The sequence below is a fragment of the Oncorhynchus tshawytscha genome, linkage group LG26 (assembly GCF_018296145.1).
Source record: "Oncorhynchus tshawytscha isolate Ot180627B linkage group LG26, Otsh_v2.0, whole genome shotgun sequence".
Classification (NCBI taxonomy): domain Eukaryota; kingdom Metazoa; phylum Chordata; class Actinopteri; order Salmoniformes; family Salmonidae; genus Oncorhynchus; species Oncorhynchus tshawytscha.
Genome location: NC_056454.1, coordinates 54,119,655 through 54,137,677, shown reverse-complemented (window position 1 = coordinate 54,137,677; position 18,023 = coordinate 54,119,655). Strand labels below are relative to the sequence as shown.

Below are 18,023 nucleotides of genomic sequence, written 5' to 3'. Positions count from 1 at the left end.
ACATGTTTTAATACTTTATCCAAGGTGAAAGAAGCTTACAGCATCCCTAACCCCCAGCATATCCATGTTCAAACAGAGAACAGAGAGATGGAGGAAGGAGAGAGAGAGAGGAAAGAGAGAGATGGAGGAGAGAGAGATAGAGGAAAGAGAGAGCAGAGAGATGGAAGAGAGAGACAGACTTGTACATTTCCTCATGAAAAACAATGTACTGAGCAAACATCAAATTGGCTTGTTACCAAATTACCATACGACAGACCATGTATTCACCCTGCACACCCTAATTGACAAACAAACAAACCAAAACAAAGGAAAAGTCTTCTCATGCTTTGTTGAATCAATTTGGCATGAAGGGTCTGCTATATAAATTGATGGAAAGTGGTGTTGGGAAAAAACATACAACATTATAAAATCCATGTACACAAACACATTTCTTTCCAAGGGTCGTGGGGTGGAACAGGGATGCAGCTTGAGAACTAGAACAGTCTGCAGGACAGGGCCTCATCCAACTAGAATCAGTAGAACAGTCTACTGTTTGCTGATGTTCTAGTGCTTCTTTCCCCAAGCACCTAGATCTTCTGTACACATTGTCAGACTTGGGCCCTGGCAGAAAATCTCAGTAAGACAAAAATATTGTGTTCCAAGAAAGGTCCAGTTGCCAGGACCACAAATACAAATCTGCTATTTTCATGGCACCACTCCACCAGGGCCCTCACCTCCTCCCTGTAGGCCATCTCGTCATTGTTGGTAATCAGGCCCACTACTGTTGTGTCATCGGAAACCTGATGATTGAGCTGGAGGAGCATGTGGCCACACATTCATGGGTGGACAGGGAGTACAGGAGGGGGCTGAGCACTCACCCTTGTGGGGCCCCTGTGTTGAGGATCAGTGAAGTGGAGGTGTTGTTTCCTACCTTCACCACCTGGGGGCGGCCCGTCAGGAAGTCCAGGACCCAGTTGCACAGGGAGGGTTGCACAGATCCAGGGTCCCAAGCTTAATGTGGAGCTTTGAGGGTACTATGGTGTCGAACGCTGAGCTACAGTCAATGAACAGCATTCTTATGTAGGTATTCCTCTTGTCCAGATGGGATAGGGCAGTTTGCAGTGCGATGGTGATTGCATCGTCTGTGGATCTATTGGGGCGATATGCAAACTGAAGTGGGTCTAGGGTGACAGGTAGGGTGGAGGGGATATTATACTTAACTAGTCTCTCAAAGCATATGACAGAAGTGAGTGCTACGGGGCGATAGTCATTTTGTTCAGTTACATTTGCCTTCTTGGGTACAGCAACAATAGTGGACACCTCGAAGCAAGTTGGACAGACTGGGATAGGGAGAAATTGAATATGTCTGTAAACACACCAGCCAGCTGGTCTGCGCATGCTCTGAGGACACGGCTAGGATAACACGCTTAAATATCTTACACACGTTGGCGACGTAGAGAGTCCACAGTCCTTGGGAGCGGTCGGTGGCATTGTGTGATCCTCAAAGCGGGCAAAAAAAAGTGTTTAGCTTGTCCGAGAGCAAGACATCGGTGTCCGCGACGTGGCTGGTTTTCCCTTTGTAATCCGTGATTGTCTATAGACCCCGTCACATCTCATGTCTGAGCCATTGAATTGCGACTCCACTGTCTCTGTTCTGACATTTTGCCTATTTGATTGCCTTACAGAGATTATAACTACAAGGTTTGTATCCGTGTGATCAAAACAATCTTGAAGCATGGGTTCCGATTGGTCAGACCAGCGTTGAATAGACCTTAGCACGGGTACTTCCTGTTTGGGTTTTTGCCTATAGGAAAGGAGGCGCAAAATGGAGTCGTGATCTGATTTATCGAAGGGTGGGGGAGGGCCTTGTAGGCATTTCGAAAGGGGGAGTAGCAGTGGTCGAGTGTTTAACCAGACTGAGTACTACAGTCAATGTGTTGATAGAACTTCTGTATCGATTTCCTTAGGATATGTGGTTTCCAGTTTACATAAAGCTGACCATTATGGACTCTTCATCCCTGAGAAAGCCCTAAAGGCTGAGCTTTTGGTGCAAGTCAGGGAGGGTTTAGTGAAGAAATACATTTTCTAGTTGAAAGATGACGAGGCTTCAAGAGAGGAGACGGCTAGACCTTCCAATGCCAAGTCGAAGGACAGGGCGGAGGAAGGGGATGCCCGTAACCCCCTGTAATTTGGTTAGTGCACCAGGTGGTGCTAGTTAGGTAAGTAGTGGGTAGGCAGGTAAGGTAGAAGAGGGGGGGCTTTGATATTTACTTTCTTTGCTTTGGTTCCGTCCAGCCCCTATTCCCCATATTACAATGTGTCATCCTTACTCCCACCTATAGTCCCATACCTCTTTCACTCCACAGGGAGTTGAGTTGTAGCAGGGTGTTGCATTCCCTCTTCCTAGAGGCGTATGTAACCATGGCCTATGCACCACCACTTGGCCCAGCTCTACTCTCCTCTCCTCTCCCCCGGTATCCCCTCCAGTAGCCTGCCTCAGAGCAGAGTTAACCCCAGCCTCTGCCCCATGTGTCCCTGCCCCTGCTGCCTGCATTTGACTGCACGATCTCCCCGTCTCTGGACCTTACGTGGGCAGGTAAACTTCTTGTGCCCAAAGTCCCCACACTCACCCCTCCCCTGCTTAACCCCGCGCACCATCCCTCCCCCTGCTTAACCCCAGGCACCATCCCTCCCCTGCGTAACCCCGCGCACCATCCCTCCCCTGCTTAACCCCGCGCACCATCCCTCCCCCTGCTTAACCCCGTGCACCATCCCTCCCCCTGCTTAACCCCGCGTACCACCCATCCCCCTGCTTAACCCCGCGCACCATCCCTCCCCATGTACCACCCCTGCCCCTGCTTAACCCCGCGCACCATCCCTCCCCATGTACCATCACTCCCCCTGCTTAACCCCGCGTACCACCACTCCCCCTGCTTAACCCCGCACCATCCCTCCCCATGTACCATCCCTCCCCCTGCTTAACCCCGCGCACCATCCCTCTCCATGTACCATCCCTCCCCTGCTTAACCCCGCGTACCATCCCTCCCCATGTACCATCCCTCCCCTGCTTAACCCCGCGCACCATCCCTCCCCATGTACCATCCTTCCCCCTGCTTAACCCCGCGTACCATCCCTCCCCCTGCTTAACCCCGCGCACCATCCCTCCCCCTGCTTAACCCCGCGCACCATCCCTCCCCCTGCTTAACCCCGCGCACCATCCCTCCCCTGCTTAACCCCGCGCACCATCCCTCCCCGTTTAACCCCGCGCACCATCCCTCCCCTGCTTAATCCCCGCGTACCACCCCTCCCCTGCTTAACCCCGCGTACCACCCCTCCCCCTGCTTAACCCCGCGCACCACCCCTCCCCCTGCTTAACCCCACGCACCATCCCTCCCCATGTACCACCCCTCCCCTGCTTAACCCCGCGTACCATCCCTCCCCATGTACCATCCCTCCCCCTGCTTAACCCCGCGTACCATCCCTCCCCCTGCTTAGCCCCGCGTACCATCCCTCCCCATGTACCATCCCTCCCCTGCTTAACCCCTCCCCCTGCTTAACCCCGCCTACCATCCCTCCCCCTGCTTAACCCCGCGTACCATCCCTCCCCATGTACCATCCTTCCCCCTGCTTAACCCCGCGTACCAACCCCTCCCCCTGCTTAACCCCGCGCACCATCCCTCCCCATGTACCATCCCTCCCCCTGCTTAACCCCGCGTACCATCCCTCCCCTGCTTAACCCCGCGCACCATCCCTCCCCATGTACCATCCTTCCCCTGCTTAACCCCGCATACCACCCTCCCCCTGCTTAACCCCGCGTACCATCCCTGCCCCTGCTTAATCCCCCGTACCACCCCTCCCCCCCTGCTTAACCCCGCGCACCATCCCTCCCCATGTACCATCCTTCCCCCTGCTTAACCCCACGTACCACCCCTCCCCCTGCTTAACCCCGCGTACCATCCCTCCCCATGTACCACCCCTGCCCCTGCTTAACCCCGCATACCACCCTCCCCCTACTTAACCCCGAGTACCATCCCTCCCCTGCTTAACCCCGCATACCATCCTTCCCCTGCTTAACCCCGCATACCACCCTCCCCTACTTAACCCCGAGTACCATCCCTCCCCTGCTTAACCCCGCATACCACCCTCCCCTACTTAACCCCGAGTACCATCCCTCCCCTGCTTAACCCCGCGTACCATCCTTCCCCCTGCTTAACCCCGCATACCACCCTCCCCCTACTTAACCCCGAGTACCATCCCTCCCCCTGCTTAACCCCGCGTACCATCCCTCCCCCTGCTTAACCCCGCATACCATCCCTCCCCTGATTAACCCCGCGCACCATCCCTCCCCATGTACCACCCCTGCCCCTGCTTAACCCCGCGCACCATCCCTCCCCATGTACCATCCCTCCCCTGCTTAACCCCGCGTACCATCCCTCCCCTGCTTAACCCCGCGTACCATCCCTCCCCCTGCTTAACCCCGCGCACCATCCCTCCCCCTGCTTAACCCCGCATATCATCCCCCCCCTGCTTAACCCCGCATACCATCCCTCCCCTGTTTAACCCCGCATACCACCGCTCCCCTGATTAACCCCGCGCACCATCCCTCCCCATGTACCACCCCTGCCCCTGCTTAACCCTGCGCACCATCCCTCCCCATGTACCATCCCTCCCCCTGCTTAACCCCGCGTACCATCCCTCCCCCTGCTTAACCCCGCGCACCATCCCTCCCCATGTACCATCCCTCCCCTGCTTAACCCCGCGTGCCACCCCTCCCCCCTGCTTAACCCCGCGCACCATCCCTCCCCATGTACCACCCCTGTCCCTGCTTAACCCCGCGCACCATCCCTCCCCATGTACCACCCCTGCTTAACCCCGCGCACCATCCCTCCCCATGTACCATCCCTCGCCCTGCTTAACCCCGCATACCATCCCTCCCCCTGCTTAACCCCGCGTACCATCCCCCTGCTTAACCCCGCGCACCATCCCTCCCCATGTACCATCCTTCCCCTGCTTAACCCCGCGTACCACCCTCCCCCTACTTAACCCCGCGTACCATCCCTCCCCCTGCTTAACCCCGCATACCATCCCTCCCCCTGCTTAACCCCGCGTACCATCCCTCCCCTGCTTAACCCCGCGTACCACCCCTCCCTCTGTTTAACCCCGCGCACCATCCCTCCCCATGTACCACCCCTGCCCCTGCTTAACCCCGCGCACCATCCCTCCCCATGTACCATCCCTCCCCTGCTTAACCCCGCGCACCATCCCTCCCCCTGCTTAACCCCGCGTAGCATCCCTCCCCATGTACCATCCCTCCCCCTGCTTAAGCCCACGTACCATCCCTCCCCATGTACCATCCCTCCCCTGCTTAACCCCGCGCACCATCCCTCCCCCTGCTTAACCCCGCGTAGCATCCCTCCCCATATACCATCCCTCCCCCTGCTTAACCCCGCGTACCATCCCTCCCCCTGCTTAACCCGCGTACCATCCCTCCCCCTGCTTAACCCCGTGTACCATCCCTCCCCTGCTTAACCCCGCGTACCATCCCTCCCCCTGCTTAACCCCGCGCACCATTATACGACTATTTCTCTATATGTTTTGTATTTCATATACCTTTGACTATTGGATGTTCTTATCGTCACTTTAATATTGCCAGTGTAACGGTATAGCTTCCGTCCCTCTCCTCGCTCCTACCTGGGCTCGAACCAGGAACACATTGACAACAGCCACCCTCGAAGCAGCGTTACCCATCACTCCACAAAAGCCGCGGCCTTTGCAGATGAAGGGGAACAACTACTCCAAGTCTCAGAGCGAGTGACATTTGAAACGCTATTAGCGCGCACCCCGCTAACTAGCTAGCCATTTCACATCGGTTACACCAGCCTAATCTCGGGAGTTGATAGGCTTGAAGTCAAACAGTGCAATGCTTGAAGCATTCCGAAGAGCTGCTGGCAAAACACACGAAAGTGCTGTTTGAATGAATGCTTACGAGCCTGCTGGTGCCTACCATCGCTCAGTCAAACTGCTATATCAAATCATAGACACAACATAGACATAATAACACACAGAAATACGAGCCTTAGGTCATTAATATGGTCGAATCCGGAAACTATCATCTCGAAAACAAAACGTTTATTCTTTCAGTGAATTACAGAACCGTTCGGTATTTTATCTAACAGGTGGCATCCATAAGTCTAAATATTCGTGTTACATTGCACAACCTTCAATGTCATGTCATATTTGCCAGAATTTTACGTAATTTAGTTCGCAACGAGCCAGGCAGCCCAAACTGTTGCATATACCCGGACTCTGTGTGCAATGAATGCAAGAGAAGTGCCACAATTTCCCTAGTTTAATATTACCTGCTTACATTAATTTATTTTAACTAAATATGATGGTTTAAAAAAATATACTTCTGTGTATTGATTTTAAGAAAGGCATTGATGTTTATGATTAGGTACATTAATGCAACGCTTTTGTTAAATCATCCCGTTTGGTGAAGTTGGCTGTCTTTGTTAGGAAGATAGTCTTCACACAGTTCGCAACGAGCCAGGCGGCCCAAACTGCTGCATATACCCTGACTCTGTTGCAAGAGAAGTGACACATTTTCCCTCGTTAAAATAAATTCATGTTAACAGGCAATATTAACTAAATATGCAGGTTTAAAAACATATACTTGTGTATTGATTTTAAGAAAGGCATTCATGTTTATGATTAGGTACACGTTGGAACAACGACAGTACTTTTTTGCAAATGTGCACCGCATCGATTATATGCAACACCGCAGGACACGCTAGATAAACTAGTAATATCAACCATGTGTAGTTAACTAGTGATTATGATTGATTGATTTTTATAAGTTTATGCTAGCTAACAACTTACCTTGGCTTACTGCATTCGCGTAAAAGGCAGGCTCCTCGGGGAGTGCAATGAGAGGCAGGTGGTTAGAGCGTTGGACTAGTTAACCGTGACTTGCCTAGTTAAATAAAGGTGTAAATAATAATAATAATAATAAATTAGGCCAAATCGGTGTCCAAAAATACAGATTTCCGATTGTTATGAAAACTTGAAATCGGCCATTCCGATTAATCAGTCGACCTCTAAAATCAACCCCAACACACATCTCACTAAACTCCCAGCGACAACTAGGCAGGCAAGCACACTCACTTTTTCCATGAACACAACCACCACCTTGTTCATTCTGGATGGAGTGTGTCTATGTTCCGCTCCCACCTGTTCACCGGCCATGAGTAAAGCATTGACACCATTCTCCCCGGAACGCACCTGAAGCCATTCCGAAGTGGCAGTTAATCTTCCCTAATCGGCTGAGACGCCATCGCGGCCACCACGCCTCCCAACCTCAATCAAACTACCCTTCCAGTCAGCACTGCCCTCCCTGCATCCTGTCCACTCCCTTAACAACCCCTGGTTGTCCATGTAAGGGGTAAGCGTTTTCCTGGAAACGTTCAACTGGACTCTATATAACAGAGGTGTAGAAACAGCTTTGATTTCCATGAGTAGATATCTGCAACTTACCATCTACAAGCTCCTCGAAGTCATCAATGAAGAACTCTCTAAGTGACGGTCTCTTAGGTCTCTTCAGAGTGTTGAGAAGCTGCTGGATCTTAGAGGACACTCTGCTGTTCACTGGGACACCTAGAGACAGGGGGGAGAGAGACATTGAGAAACCTATCCAACCAAAAAACATAGAGACCCAGAAAACCTGAGTCTACGCATTCACTATGGTGAATCACTAAAACGATACAGAAATATACTACGGAAAAAGAAGGTACAGCATGTCAAAAATCAGCTCAATGTAATTGAAGAATCCACTTCTGGGAAAATGTTTTTTTTTAAACTAACAAAAACAAGAAGAGTTATCTATCCAAAACAGAGATGTATGGATAAACCACTTCTCCAATCGTTTTGGTCCGATAACAAAGAACAGCAAAACCATATACATGATATCAAATACAAATCTTAGAATCAACAATTAAAAGACAACCAGAACCCACTGGATTATCCAATTACATTGAATGAACTACAGGACAAAATAAAAACACTCCAACCCAAAAAGGCCTGTGGTGTTGATGGTATCCTCAATGAAATGATAAAATATACAGACAACAAATTCCAATTGGCTATACGTAAACTCTAACATCATCCTTAGCCCTGGGATCTTCCCCAATATTTGGAACCAAGGACCCAAACCACAAAAGTGGAGACAAATTTGACCCCAATAACTAGCGTGGGAAATGTGTCAACAGCAACCTTGGGAAAATCCTCCGCATTATCATTAACAGCAGACTAGTTCATTTCCTCAGAGAAAACAATGTACTGACCAAATGTCAAATGGACTTTTTACCAAATTATCGTACGAAAGACCACGTATTCACCCTGCACACCCTAATTGACAAAAAAACAAAGTCAAAGTCTTCTCATGATTTGTTGATTTCAAAAAAGCCTTTGACTCAATTTGGCATGAGGGTCTGTTATACAAATTGATGGAAAGTGGTGTTGGGGAAAAACATAACATTATAAAATCCATGTACACAAACAACAAGTGTGCGGTTAAAATGGGCAAAAAAAAAAATCTTTTCACAGGGCCGTGGGGTGAGACAGGGATGCAGGATAAGCCCCACCCTCTTCAACATATATATCAACAAATTGGCGAGGGCACTAGAACAGTCTCCAGCACCCGGCCTCACCCTACTAGAATCTGAAGTCAAATGTCTACTGTTTGCTGATGATCTGGTGCTTCTGTCACCAACCAAGAAGGGCCTACAGCAGCACCTAGATATTCTGCACAGATTCTGTCAGACCTGGGCCCTGACAGTAAATCTCAGTAAGACAAAAATAATGTTGTTCCAAAAAGGTCCAGTCGCCAGGGCAACAAATACAAATACCATCTAGAAACCGTTGCCCTAGAGCACACAAAAAACTATACATACCTTGGCCTAAACATCAGCGCCACAGGTAACTTCCACAAAGCTGTAAACGATCTGAGAGACAAGGCAAGAAGGGCATTCTATGCGATCAAAAGGAACATTTAATTTGACATACCAATTAGGATCTGGATAAAAATAAAGAGCTGTTAAATTCTACAACACACCTAAAAAGGAAGTGATTCCCAAACCTTCCATAACAAACAATCACCTACAGAGAGATGAACCTGGAGAAGAGTCCCCTAAGCAAGCTGGTCCTCGGGCACTGTTCACAAACAGACCCCCACAGAGCCCTAGAACAGCAACACAATTAGACCCAACCAAATCATGAGAAAACAAAAAGATAATTACTTGACACATTGGAAAGAATTGACAAAAAAAACAGAGCAAACTAGAATGCTATTTGGCCCTAAAGAGACCGTACACAGTGGCAGAAAACCTGACCACTGTGACCGAGCCAAACTTAAGGAAAGCTTTGACTATGTACAGACTCAGTGAGCATAGCCTTGCTATTGAGTGTGCATATCCTTGCTATTGAGTGAGGCCGACGTAGGCAGACCTGGCTCTCAAGAGAAGACAGGCTATGTGCACACTGCCTACAAAATTAGGTGGAAACTGAGCTGTACTTCCTAACCTCCTGCCAAATGTATGACCATATCAGAGACACATATTTCCTTCAGATTACACAGATCCAAAGAAATAGAAAACAAAGACGATTTTGATAAACTCCCATATCTATTGGGTGAAATACCACAGTGTTCCATCACAGCAGCAAGATTTGTGACCTGTTGCCACAGGAAAAAGGTCAACCAGTGAATAACAAACACCATTGTAAATACAACCCATATTTATGTTTATTTATTTTCCCTTTAGTATTTTGACCATTTGTACATCATTACAACACTGTGAATATATACATAATATGGCATTTGTCATGTCTTTATTCTTTTGGAACTTCTGCATGTGTAATGTTTACTGTTCATTTTTATTGTTTATTATTTACCTCACTTGCTTTGGCAATGTTAATATATGTTTCCCATGCCAATAAAACCCTTAAATTGAATTTAGAAAGAAAGAAAAGGAGAGAAAGTAAGAAAGAGAGAGAAACATAGAGAGATACTCTCAACCAGCTTCACCAGACCCCTCTAGTCCCTAGCCTCAGACCTTCGTCTCCAGACACCTCTCATTTCCTCATCACTGGGGCGGCAGGGTAGCCTAGTGGTTAGAGCGTTGGACTAGTAGCCGGAAGGTTGCATGTTCGAATCCCCGAGCTGACAAGGTACAAATCTGTCGTTCTGCCACTGAACAGGCAGTTAACCCACAGTTCCTAGGCTGTCATTGAAAATAAGAATTTGTTCTTAACTGACTTGCCTAGTAAAATAAAAGGTAAAAATATTTTTTTAAATCAAGCAGCTCAGAGCAGCACTGGGCACACCAGGGTCAGACGTCAACACAGACCAATTAAAAAAACACCACAACATGTAATCTTATGTTTACCCACATAGCTTCATTTGTCACCAAGCTTTCTCTTCAATAAAACATGTATCATTAAAGCAGCCCCTCTAATATAACAGCAGCAACATGGTGTTCAATACAGCACGCACACTATCAGATTGAGACGCCTGTCATTAATACTAATCATGATTTTTAAAAACACACAACAACTACTGCTAGTCCACCTAAACCTTCTAGAACATGCTGATTCATGTATCCTTCTATTACCTACATTGAATACATAGCATGTTAATTGAATCTGCTTGGGCCAATGCCAAACACCTGTCCAACGTCCTCTGAGTGGCAGATGGCTATCATAGAACCGAACGATGAGCTATAAATCAGCAGAGTGCACTTCTATAAAACAAGACATTGCTCCTTCCGTGCAAATGTTGCTGATCAGTACAATAAAATAGGTCCCACATGGAAGGGAAACTGATTCTTTGTTATCTGTAGCCCCATGAAACCAGCTAAAACAACATCAATAAGTCAATGTATGCACACACTACTATTAAATATGCATTCACCTGTATTGTGGATAAGGCTGCATCTTGATTTTCCAAGAGTATCAATAGATTAACCATTCAAATCAATTTCTACCATTATCTTATTATGTAGTTAGATTGTTTATACCAAAATATAATTAATTAATACATGAAGATACACTCAGAAGTGTATTAATACACTCAGATACACTCAGAAGATATCCAATGACTGAACAGCTGTAGCTGAGTTTATTATTCTGTAATGTTGATACCAGCCACTGTAGCTGGTACAACAGGGTACACAGACACCAGCCACTATAGCTGGTACAACAGGGTACACAGACACCAGCCACTGTAGCTGGTACAACAGGGCACACAGACACCAGCCACTGTAGCTGGTACAACAGGGCACACAGACACCAGCCACTGTAGCTGGTACAACAGGGCACACAGACACCAGCCACTGTAGCTGGTACAACAGGGTACACAGACACCAGCCACTGTAGCTGGTATAACAGGGCACACAGACACCAGCCACTGTAGCTGGTATAAACAGGGCACACAGACACCAGCCACTGTAGCTGGTACAACAGGGCACACAGACACCAGACACTGTAGCTGGTATAACAGGGCACACAGACACCAGCCACTGTAGCTGGTACAACAGGGCACACAGATACCAGCCACTGTAGCTGGTACAACAGGGTACACAGACACCAGCCACTGTAGCTGGTATAACAAGGCACACAGACACCAGCCACTGTAGCTGGTACAACAGGGTACACAGACACCAGCCGCTGTAGCTGGTACAATGGGGTACAGACACTGTAGCTGGTATAACAGGGCACACAGACACCAGCCACTGTAGCTGGTACAACAGGGTACACAGACACCAGCCACTGTAGCTGGTACAACAGGGTACACAGACACCAGCCACTATAGCTGGTACAACAGGGCACACAGACACCAGCCACTATAGCTGGTACAACAGGGTACACAGACACCAGCCACTGTAGCTGGTACAACAGGGCACACAGACACCAGCCACTGTAGCTGGTACAACAGGGCACACAGACACCAGCCACTGTAGCTGGTACAACAGGGCACACAGACACCAGCCACTGTAGCTGGTACAACAGGGCACACAGACACCAGCCACTGTAGCTGGTACAACAGGGCACACAGACACCAGCCACTGTAGCTGGTACAACAGGGCACACAGACACCAGCCACTGTAGCTGGTACAACAGGGCACACAGACACCAGCCACTGTAGCTGGTACAACAGGGCACACAGACACCAGCCACTGTAGCTGGTACAACAGGGCACACAGACACCAGCCACTGTAGCTGGTACAACAGGGCACACAGACACCAGCCACTGTAGCTGGTACAACAGGGTACACAGACACCAGCCACTTTAGCTGGTACAACAGGGCACACAGACACCAGCAACTGTAGCTGGTATAACAGGGCACACAGACACCAGTCACTGTATTGGTACAACAGGGTACACAGACACCAGCCACTGTAGCTGGTACAACGGGGTACATCAGACACTGTAGCTGGTACAACGGGATACACAGACACTGTAGCTGGTACAACAGGGTACACAGACACTGTAGCTGGTACAACGGGGTACACAGACACCAGCCACTGTAGCTGGTACAACAGGGCACACAGACACCAGCCACTGTAGCTGGTACAACAGGGCACACAGACACCAGCCACTGTATTGGTACAACAGGGTACACAGACACCAGCCACTGTAGCTGGTATAACAGGGTACATAGACACCAGCCACTGTAGCTGGTACAACGGGGTACACCAGACACTGTAGCTGGTACAACGGGGTACACCAGACACTGTAGCTGGTACAACGGGGTACACAGACACTGTAGCTGGTACAACGGGGTACACAGACACCAGCCACTGTAGCTGGTACAACAGGGTACAGACACCAGACACTGTAGCTGGTACAACAGGGTACACAGACACTGTAGCTGGTACAACGGGGTACACAGACACCAGCCACTGTAGCTGGTACAACAGGGCACACAGACACCAGCCACTGTAGCTGGTACAACAGGGCACACAGACACCAGCCACTGTAGCTGGTACAACAGGGCACACAGACACCAGCCACTGTAGCTGGTACAACAGGGTACACAGACACCAACCACTGTAGCTGGTACAACAGGGTACACAGACACCAGCCACTGTAGCTGGTACAACAGGGCACACAGACACCAGCCACTGTATTGGTATACAGACACCAGCCACTGTAGCTGGTACAACGGGGCACACAGACACCAGCCACTGTATTGGTACAACAGGGTACACAGACACCAGCCACTGTAGCTGGTATAACAGGGCACACAGACACCAGCCACTGTAGCTGGTACAACAGGGCACACAGACACCAGCCACTGTATTGGTACACAGACACCAGCCACTGTAGCTGGTATAACATGGTACATAGACACCAGCCACTGTAGCTGGTACAACGGGGTACATAGACACCAGCCACTGTAGCTGGTACAACGGGGTACACCAGACACTGTAGCTGGTACAACGGGGTACACAGACACTGTAGCTGGTACAACAGGGTACACAGACACTGTATCTGGTACAACAGGGCACACAGACACCAGCCACTGTAGCTGGTACAACAGGGCACACAGACACCAGCCACTGTAGCTGGTACAACAGGGCACACAGACACCAGCCACTGTAGCTGGTACAACAGGGCACACAGACACCAGCCACTGTAGCTGGTACAACAGGGCACACAGACACCAGCCACTGTAGCTGGTACAACAGGGCACACAGACACCAGCCACTGTAGCTGGTACAACAGGGTACACAGACACCAGCCACTGTAGCTGGTAAAACAGGGTACATAGACACCAGCCACTGTAGCTGGTACAACGGGGTACACAGACACTGTAGCTGGTACAACAGGGTACACAGGCACTGTAGCTGGTACAACAGGGCACACAGACACCAGCCACTGTAGCTGGTACAACAGGGCACACAGACACCAGCCACTGTATTGGTACACAGACACCAGCCACTGTAGCTGGTATAACAGGGTACATAGACACCAGCCACTGTAGCTGGTACAACGGGGTACATAGACACCAGCCACTGTAGCTGGTACAACAGGGTACACAGACACTGTATCTGGTACAACGGGGCACACAGACACCAGCCACTGTAGCTGGTACAACAGGGCACACAGACACCAGACACTGTAGCTGGTACAACAGGGCACACAGACACCAGCCACTGTAGCTGGTACAACAGGGCACACAGACACCAGCCACTGTAGCTGGTACAACAGGGCACACAGACACCAGCCACTGTAGCTGGTACAACAGGGTACACAGACACCAGCCACTGTAGCTGGTATAACAGGGTACACAGACACCAGCCACTGTAGCTGGTATAACAGGGTACATAGACACCAGCCACTGTAGCTGGTACAACGGGGTACATCAGACACTGTAGCTGGTACAACGGGGTACACAGACACTGTAGCTGGTACAACAGGGTACACAGACACTGTAGCTGGTACAACGGGGTACACAGACACCAGCCACTGTAGCTGGTACAACAGGGTACACAGACACCAGCCACTGTAGCTGGTACAACAGGGTACACAGACACCAGCCACTGTAGCTGGTACAACAGGGTACACATACACCAACCACTGTAGCTGGTACAACAGGGTACACAGACACCAGCCACTGTAGCTGGTACAACAGGGCACACAGACACCAGCCACTGTATTGGTACACAGACACCAGCCACTGTAGCTGGTATAACAGGGTACATAGACACCAGCCACTGTAGCTGGTACAACGGGGCACACAGACACCAGCCACTGTATTGGTACAACAGGGTACACAGACACCAGCCACTGTAGCTGGTATAACAGGGTACATAGACACCAGCCACTGTAGCTGGTACAACAGGGCACACAGACACCAGCCACTGTATTGGTACAACAGGGCACACAGACACCAGCCACTGTATTGGTACACAGACACCAGCCACTGTAGCTGGTATAACAGGGTACATAGACACCAGCCACTGTAGCTGGTACAACGGGGCACACAGACACCAGCCACTGTATTGGTACAACAGGGTACACAGACACCAGCCACTGTAGCTGGTATAACAGGGTACATAGACACCAGCCACTGTAGCTGGTACAACAGGGCACACAGACACCAGCCACTGTATTGGTACAACAGGGCACACAGACACCAGCCACTGTATTGGTACACAGACACCAGCCACTGTAGCTGGTATAACAGGGTACATAGACACCAGCCACTGTAGCTGGTACAACGGGGTACATCAGACACTGTATTGGTACAACAGGGCACACAGACACCAGCCACTGTAGCTGGTACAACAGGGCACACAGACACCAGCCACTGTAGCTGGTACAACAGGGCACACAGACACCAGCCACTGTAGCTGGTACAACAGGGCACACAGACACCAGCCACTGTAGCTGGTACAACAGGGCACACAGACACCAGCCACTGTAGCTGGTACAACAGGGTACACAGACACCAGCCACTGTAGCTGGTATAACAGGGTACATAGACACCAGCCACTGTAGCTGGTACAACGGGGTACACAGGCACTGTAGCTGGTACAACGGGGCTGGTACACAGACACCACCAGCCACTGTAGCTGGTACAACAGGGCACACAGACACCAGCCACTGTATTGGTACAACAGGGCACACAGACACCAGCCACTGTATTGGTACACAGACACCAGCCACTGTAGCTGGTATAACAGGGTACATAGACACCAGCCACTGTAGCTGGTACAACGGGGCACACAGACACCAGCCACTGTATTGGTACAACAGGGTACACAGACACCAGCCACTGTAGCTGGTATAACAGGGTACATAGACACCAGCCACTGTAGCTGGTACAACAGGGCACACAGACACCAGCCACTGTATTGGTACAACAGGGCACACAGACACCAGCCACTGTATTGGTACACAGACACCAGCCACTGTAGCTGGTATAACAGGGTACATAGACACCAGCCACTGTAGCTGGTACAACGGGGTACATCAGACACTGTATTGGTACAACAGGGCACACAGACACCAGCCACTGTAGCTGGTACAACAGGGCACACAGACACCAGCCACTGTAGCTGGTACAACAGGGCACACAGACACCAGCCACTGTAGCTGGTACAACAGGGCACACAGACACCAGCCACTGTAGCTGGTACAACAGGGCACACAGACACCAGCCACTGTAGCTGGTACAACAGGGTACACAGACACCAGCCACTGTAGCTGGTATAACAGGGTACATAGACACCAGCCACTGTAGCTGGTACAACGGGGTACACAGGCACTGTAGCTGGTACAACGGGGTACACAGACACCAGCCACTGTAGCTGGTACAACAGGGCACACAGACACCAGCCACTGTAGCTGGTACAACAGGGCACACAGACACCAGTCACTGTAGCTGGTACAACAGGGCACACAGACACCAGCCACTGTATTGGTACAACAGGGTACACAGACACCAGCCACTGTAGCTGGTATAACAGGGTACATAGACACCAGCCACTGTAGCTGGTACAACGGGGTACACCAGACACTGTAGCTGGTACAACGGGGTACACCAGACACTGTAGCTGGTACAACGGGGTACACCAGACACTGTAGCTGGTACAACGGGGTACACAGACACCAGCCACTGTAGCTGGTACAACAGGGTACACAGACACCAACCACTGTAGCTGGTACAACAGGGTACACAGACACCAGCCACTGTAGCTGGTACAACAGGGCACACAGACACCAGCCACTGTAGCTGGTACAACAGGGCACACAGACACCAGCCACTGTAGCTGGTACAACAGGGCACACAGACACCAGCCACTGTAGCTGGTACAACAGGGCACACAGACACCAGCCACTGTAGCTGGTACAACAGGGCACACAGACACCAGCCACTGTAGCTGGTACAACAGGGCACACAGACACCAGCCACTGTAGCTGGTATAACAGGGTACATAGACACCAGCCACTGTAGCTGGTACAACGGGGTACACAGGCACTGTAGCTGGTACAACGGGGTACACAGACACCAGCCACTGTAGCTGGTACAACAGGGCACACAGACACCAGCCACTGTAGCTGGTACAACAGGGCACACAGACACCAGCCACTGTAGCTGGTACAACAGGGCACACAGACACCAGCCACTGTAGCTGGTATAACAGGGTACATAGACACCAGCCACTGTAGCTGGTACAATGGGGTACACCAGACACTGTAGCTGGTACAACGGGGTACACCAGACACTGTAGCTGGTACAACGGGGTACACAGACACTGTAGCTGGTACAACGGGGTACACAGACACCAGCCACTGTAGCTGGTACAACAGGGCACACAGACACCAGCCACTGTAGCTGGTACAACAGGGCACACAGACACCAGCCACTGTAGCTGGTACAACAGGGCACACAGACACCAGCCACTGTAGCTGGTACAACAGGGCACACAGACACCAGCCACTGTAGCTGGTACAACAGGGCACACAGACACCAGCCACTGTAGCTGGTACAACAGGGCACACAGACACCAGCCACTGTAGCTGGTACAACAGGGTACACAGACACCAGCCACTGTAGCTGGTACAACAGGGCACACAGATACCAGCCACTGTAGCTGGTACAACGGGGTACACAGACACTGTAGCTGGTACAACAGGGTACACAGACACTGTAGCTGGTACAACGGGGTACACAGACACCAGCCACTGTAGCTGGTACAACAGGGCACACAGACACCAGCCACTGTAGCTGGTACAACAGGGCACACAGACACCAGCCACTGTAGCTGGTACAACAGACACCAGCCACTGTAGCTGGTACAACAGACACCCAGCCACTGTAGCTGGTACAACAGGGTACACAGACACCAGCCACTGTAGCTGGTATAACAGGGTACATAGACACCAGCCACTGTAGCTGGTACAACGGGGTACACAGGCACTGTAGCTGGTACAACGGGGTACACAGGCACTGTACTGGTACAGCCAGACACCAGCCACT

The 18,023-nt window shown here is 50.6% G+C and overlaps 1 protein-coding gene across 8 annotated transcripts in view; it reads right to left on the bottom strand.

Annotated features, from left to right (window-relative positions):
* dip2a (disco-interacting protein 2 homolog A) overlaps positions 1-18,023 on the bottom strand; it is a 193,353-nt gene that overhangs the window by 86,265 nt on the left and 89,065 nt on the right. For all 8 annotated transcript variants that reach the window (XM_042306856.1, XM_042306850.1, XM_042306849.1 and 5 more), the window contains one exon: positions 7,513-7,632. In XM_042306856.1, the coding sequence (XP_042162790.1) occupies positions 7,513-7,632 (120 nt within the window). The remainder of the gene's footprint in view (positions 1-7,512; positions 7,633-18,023) is intronic.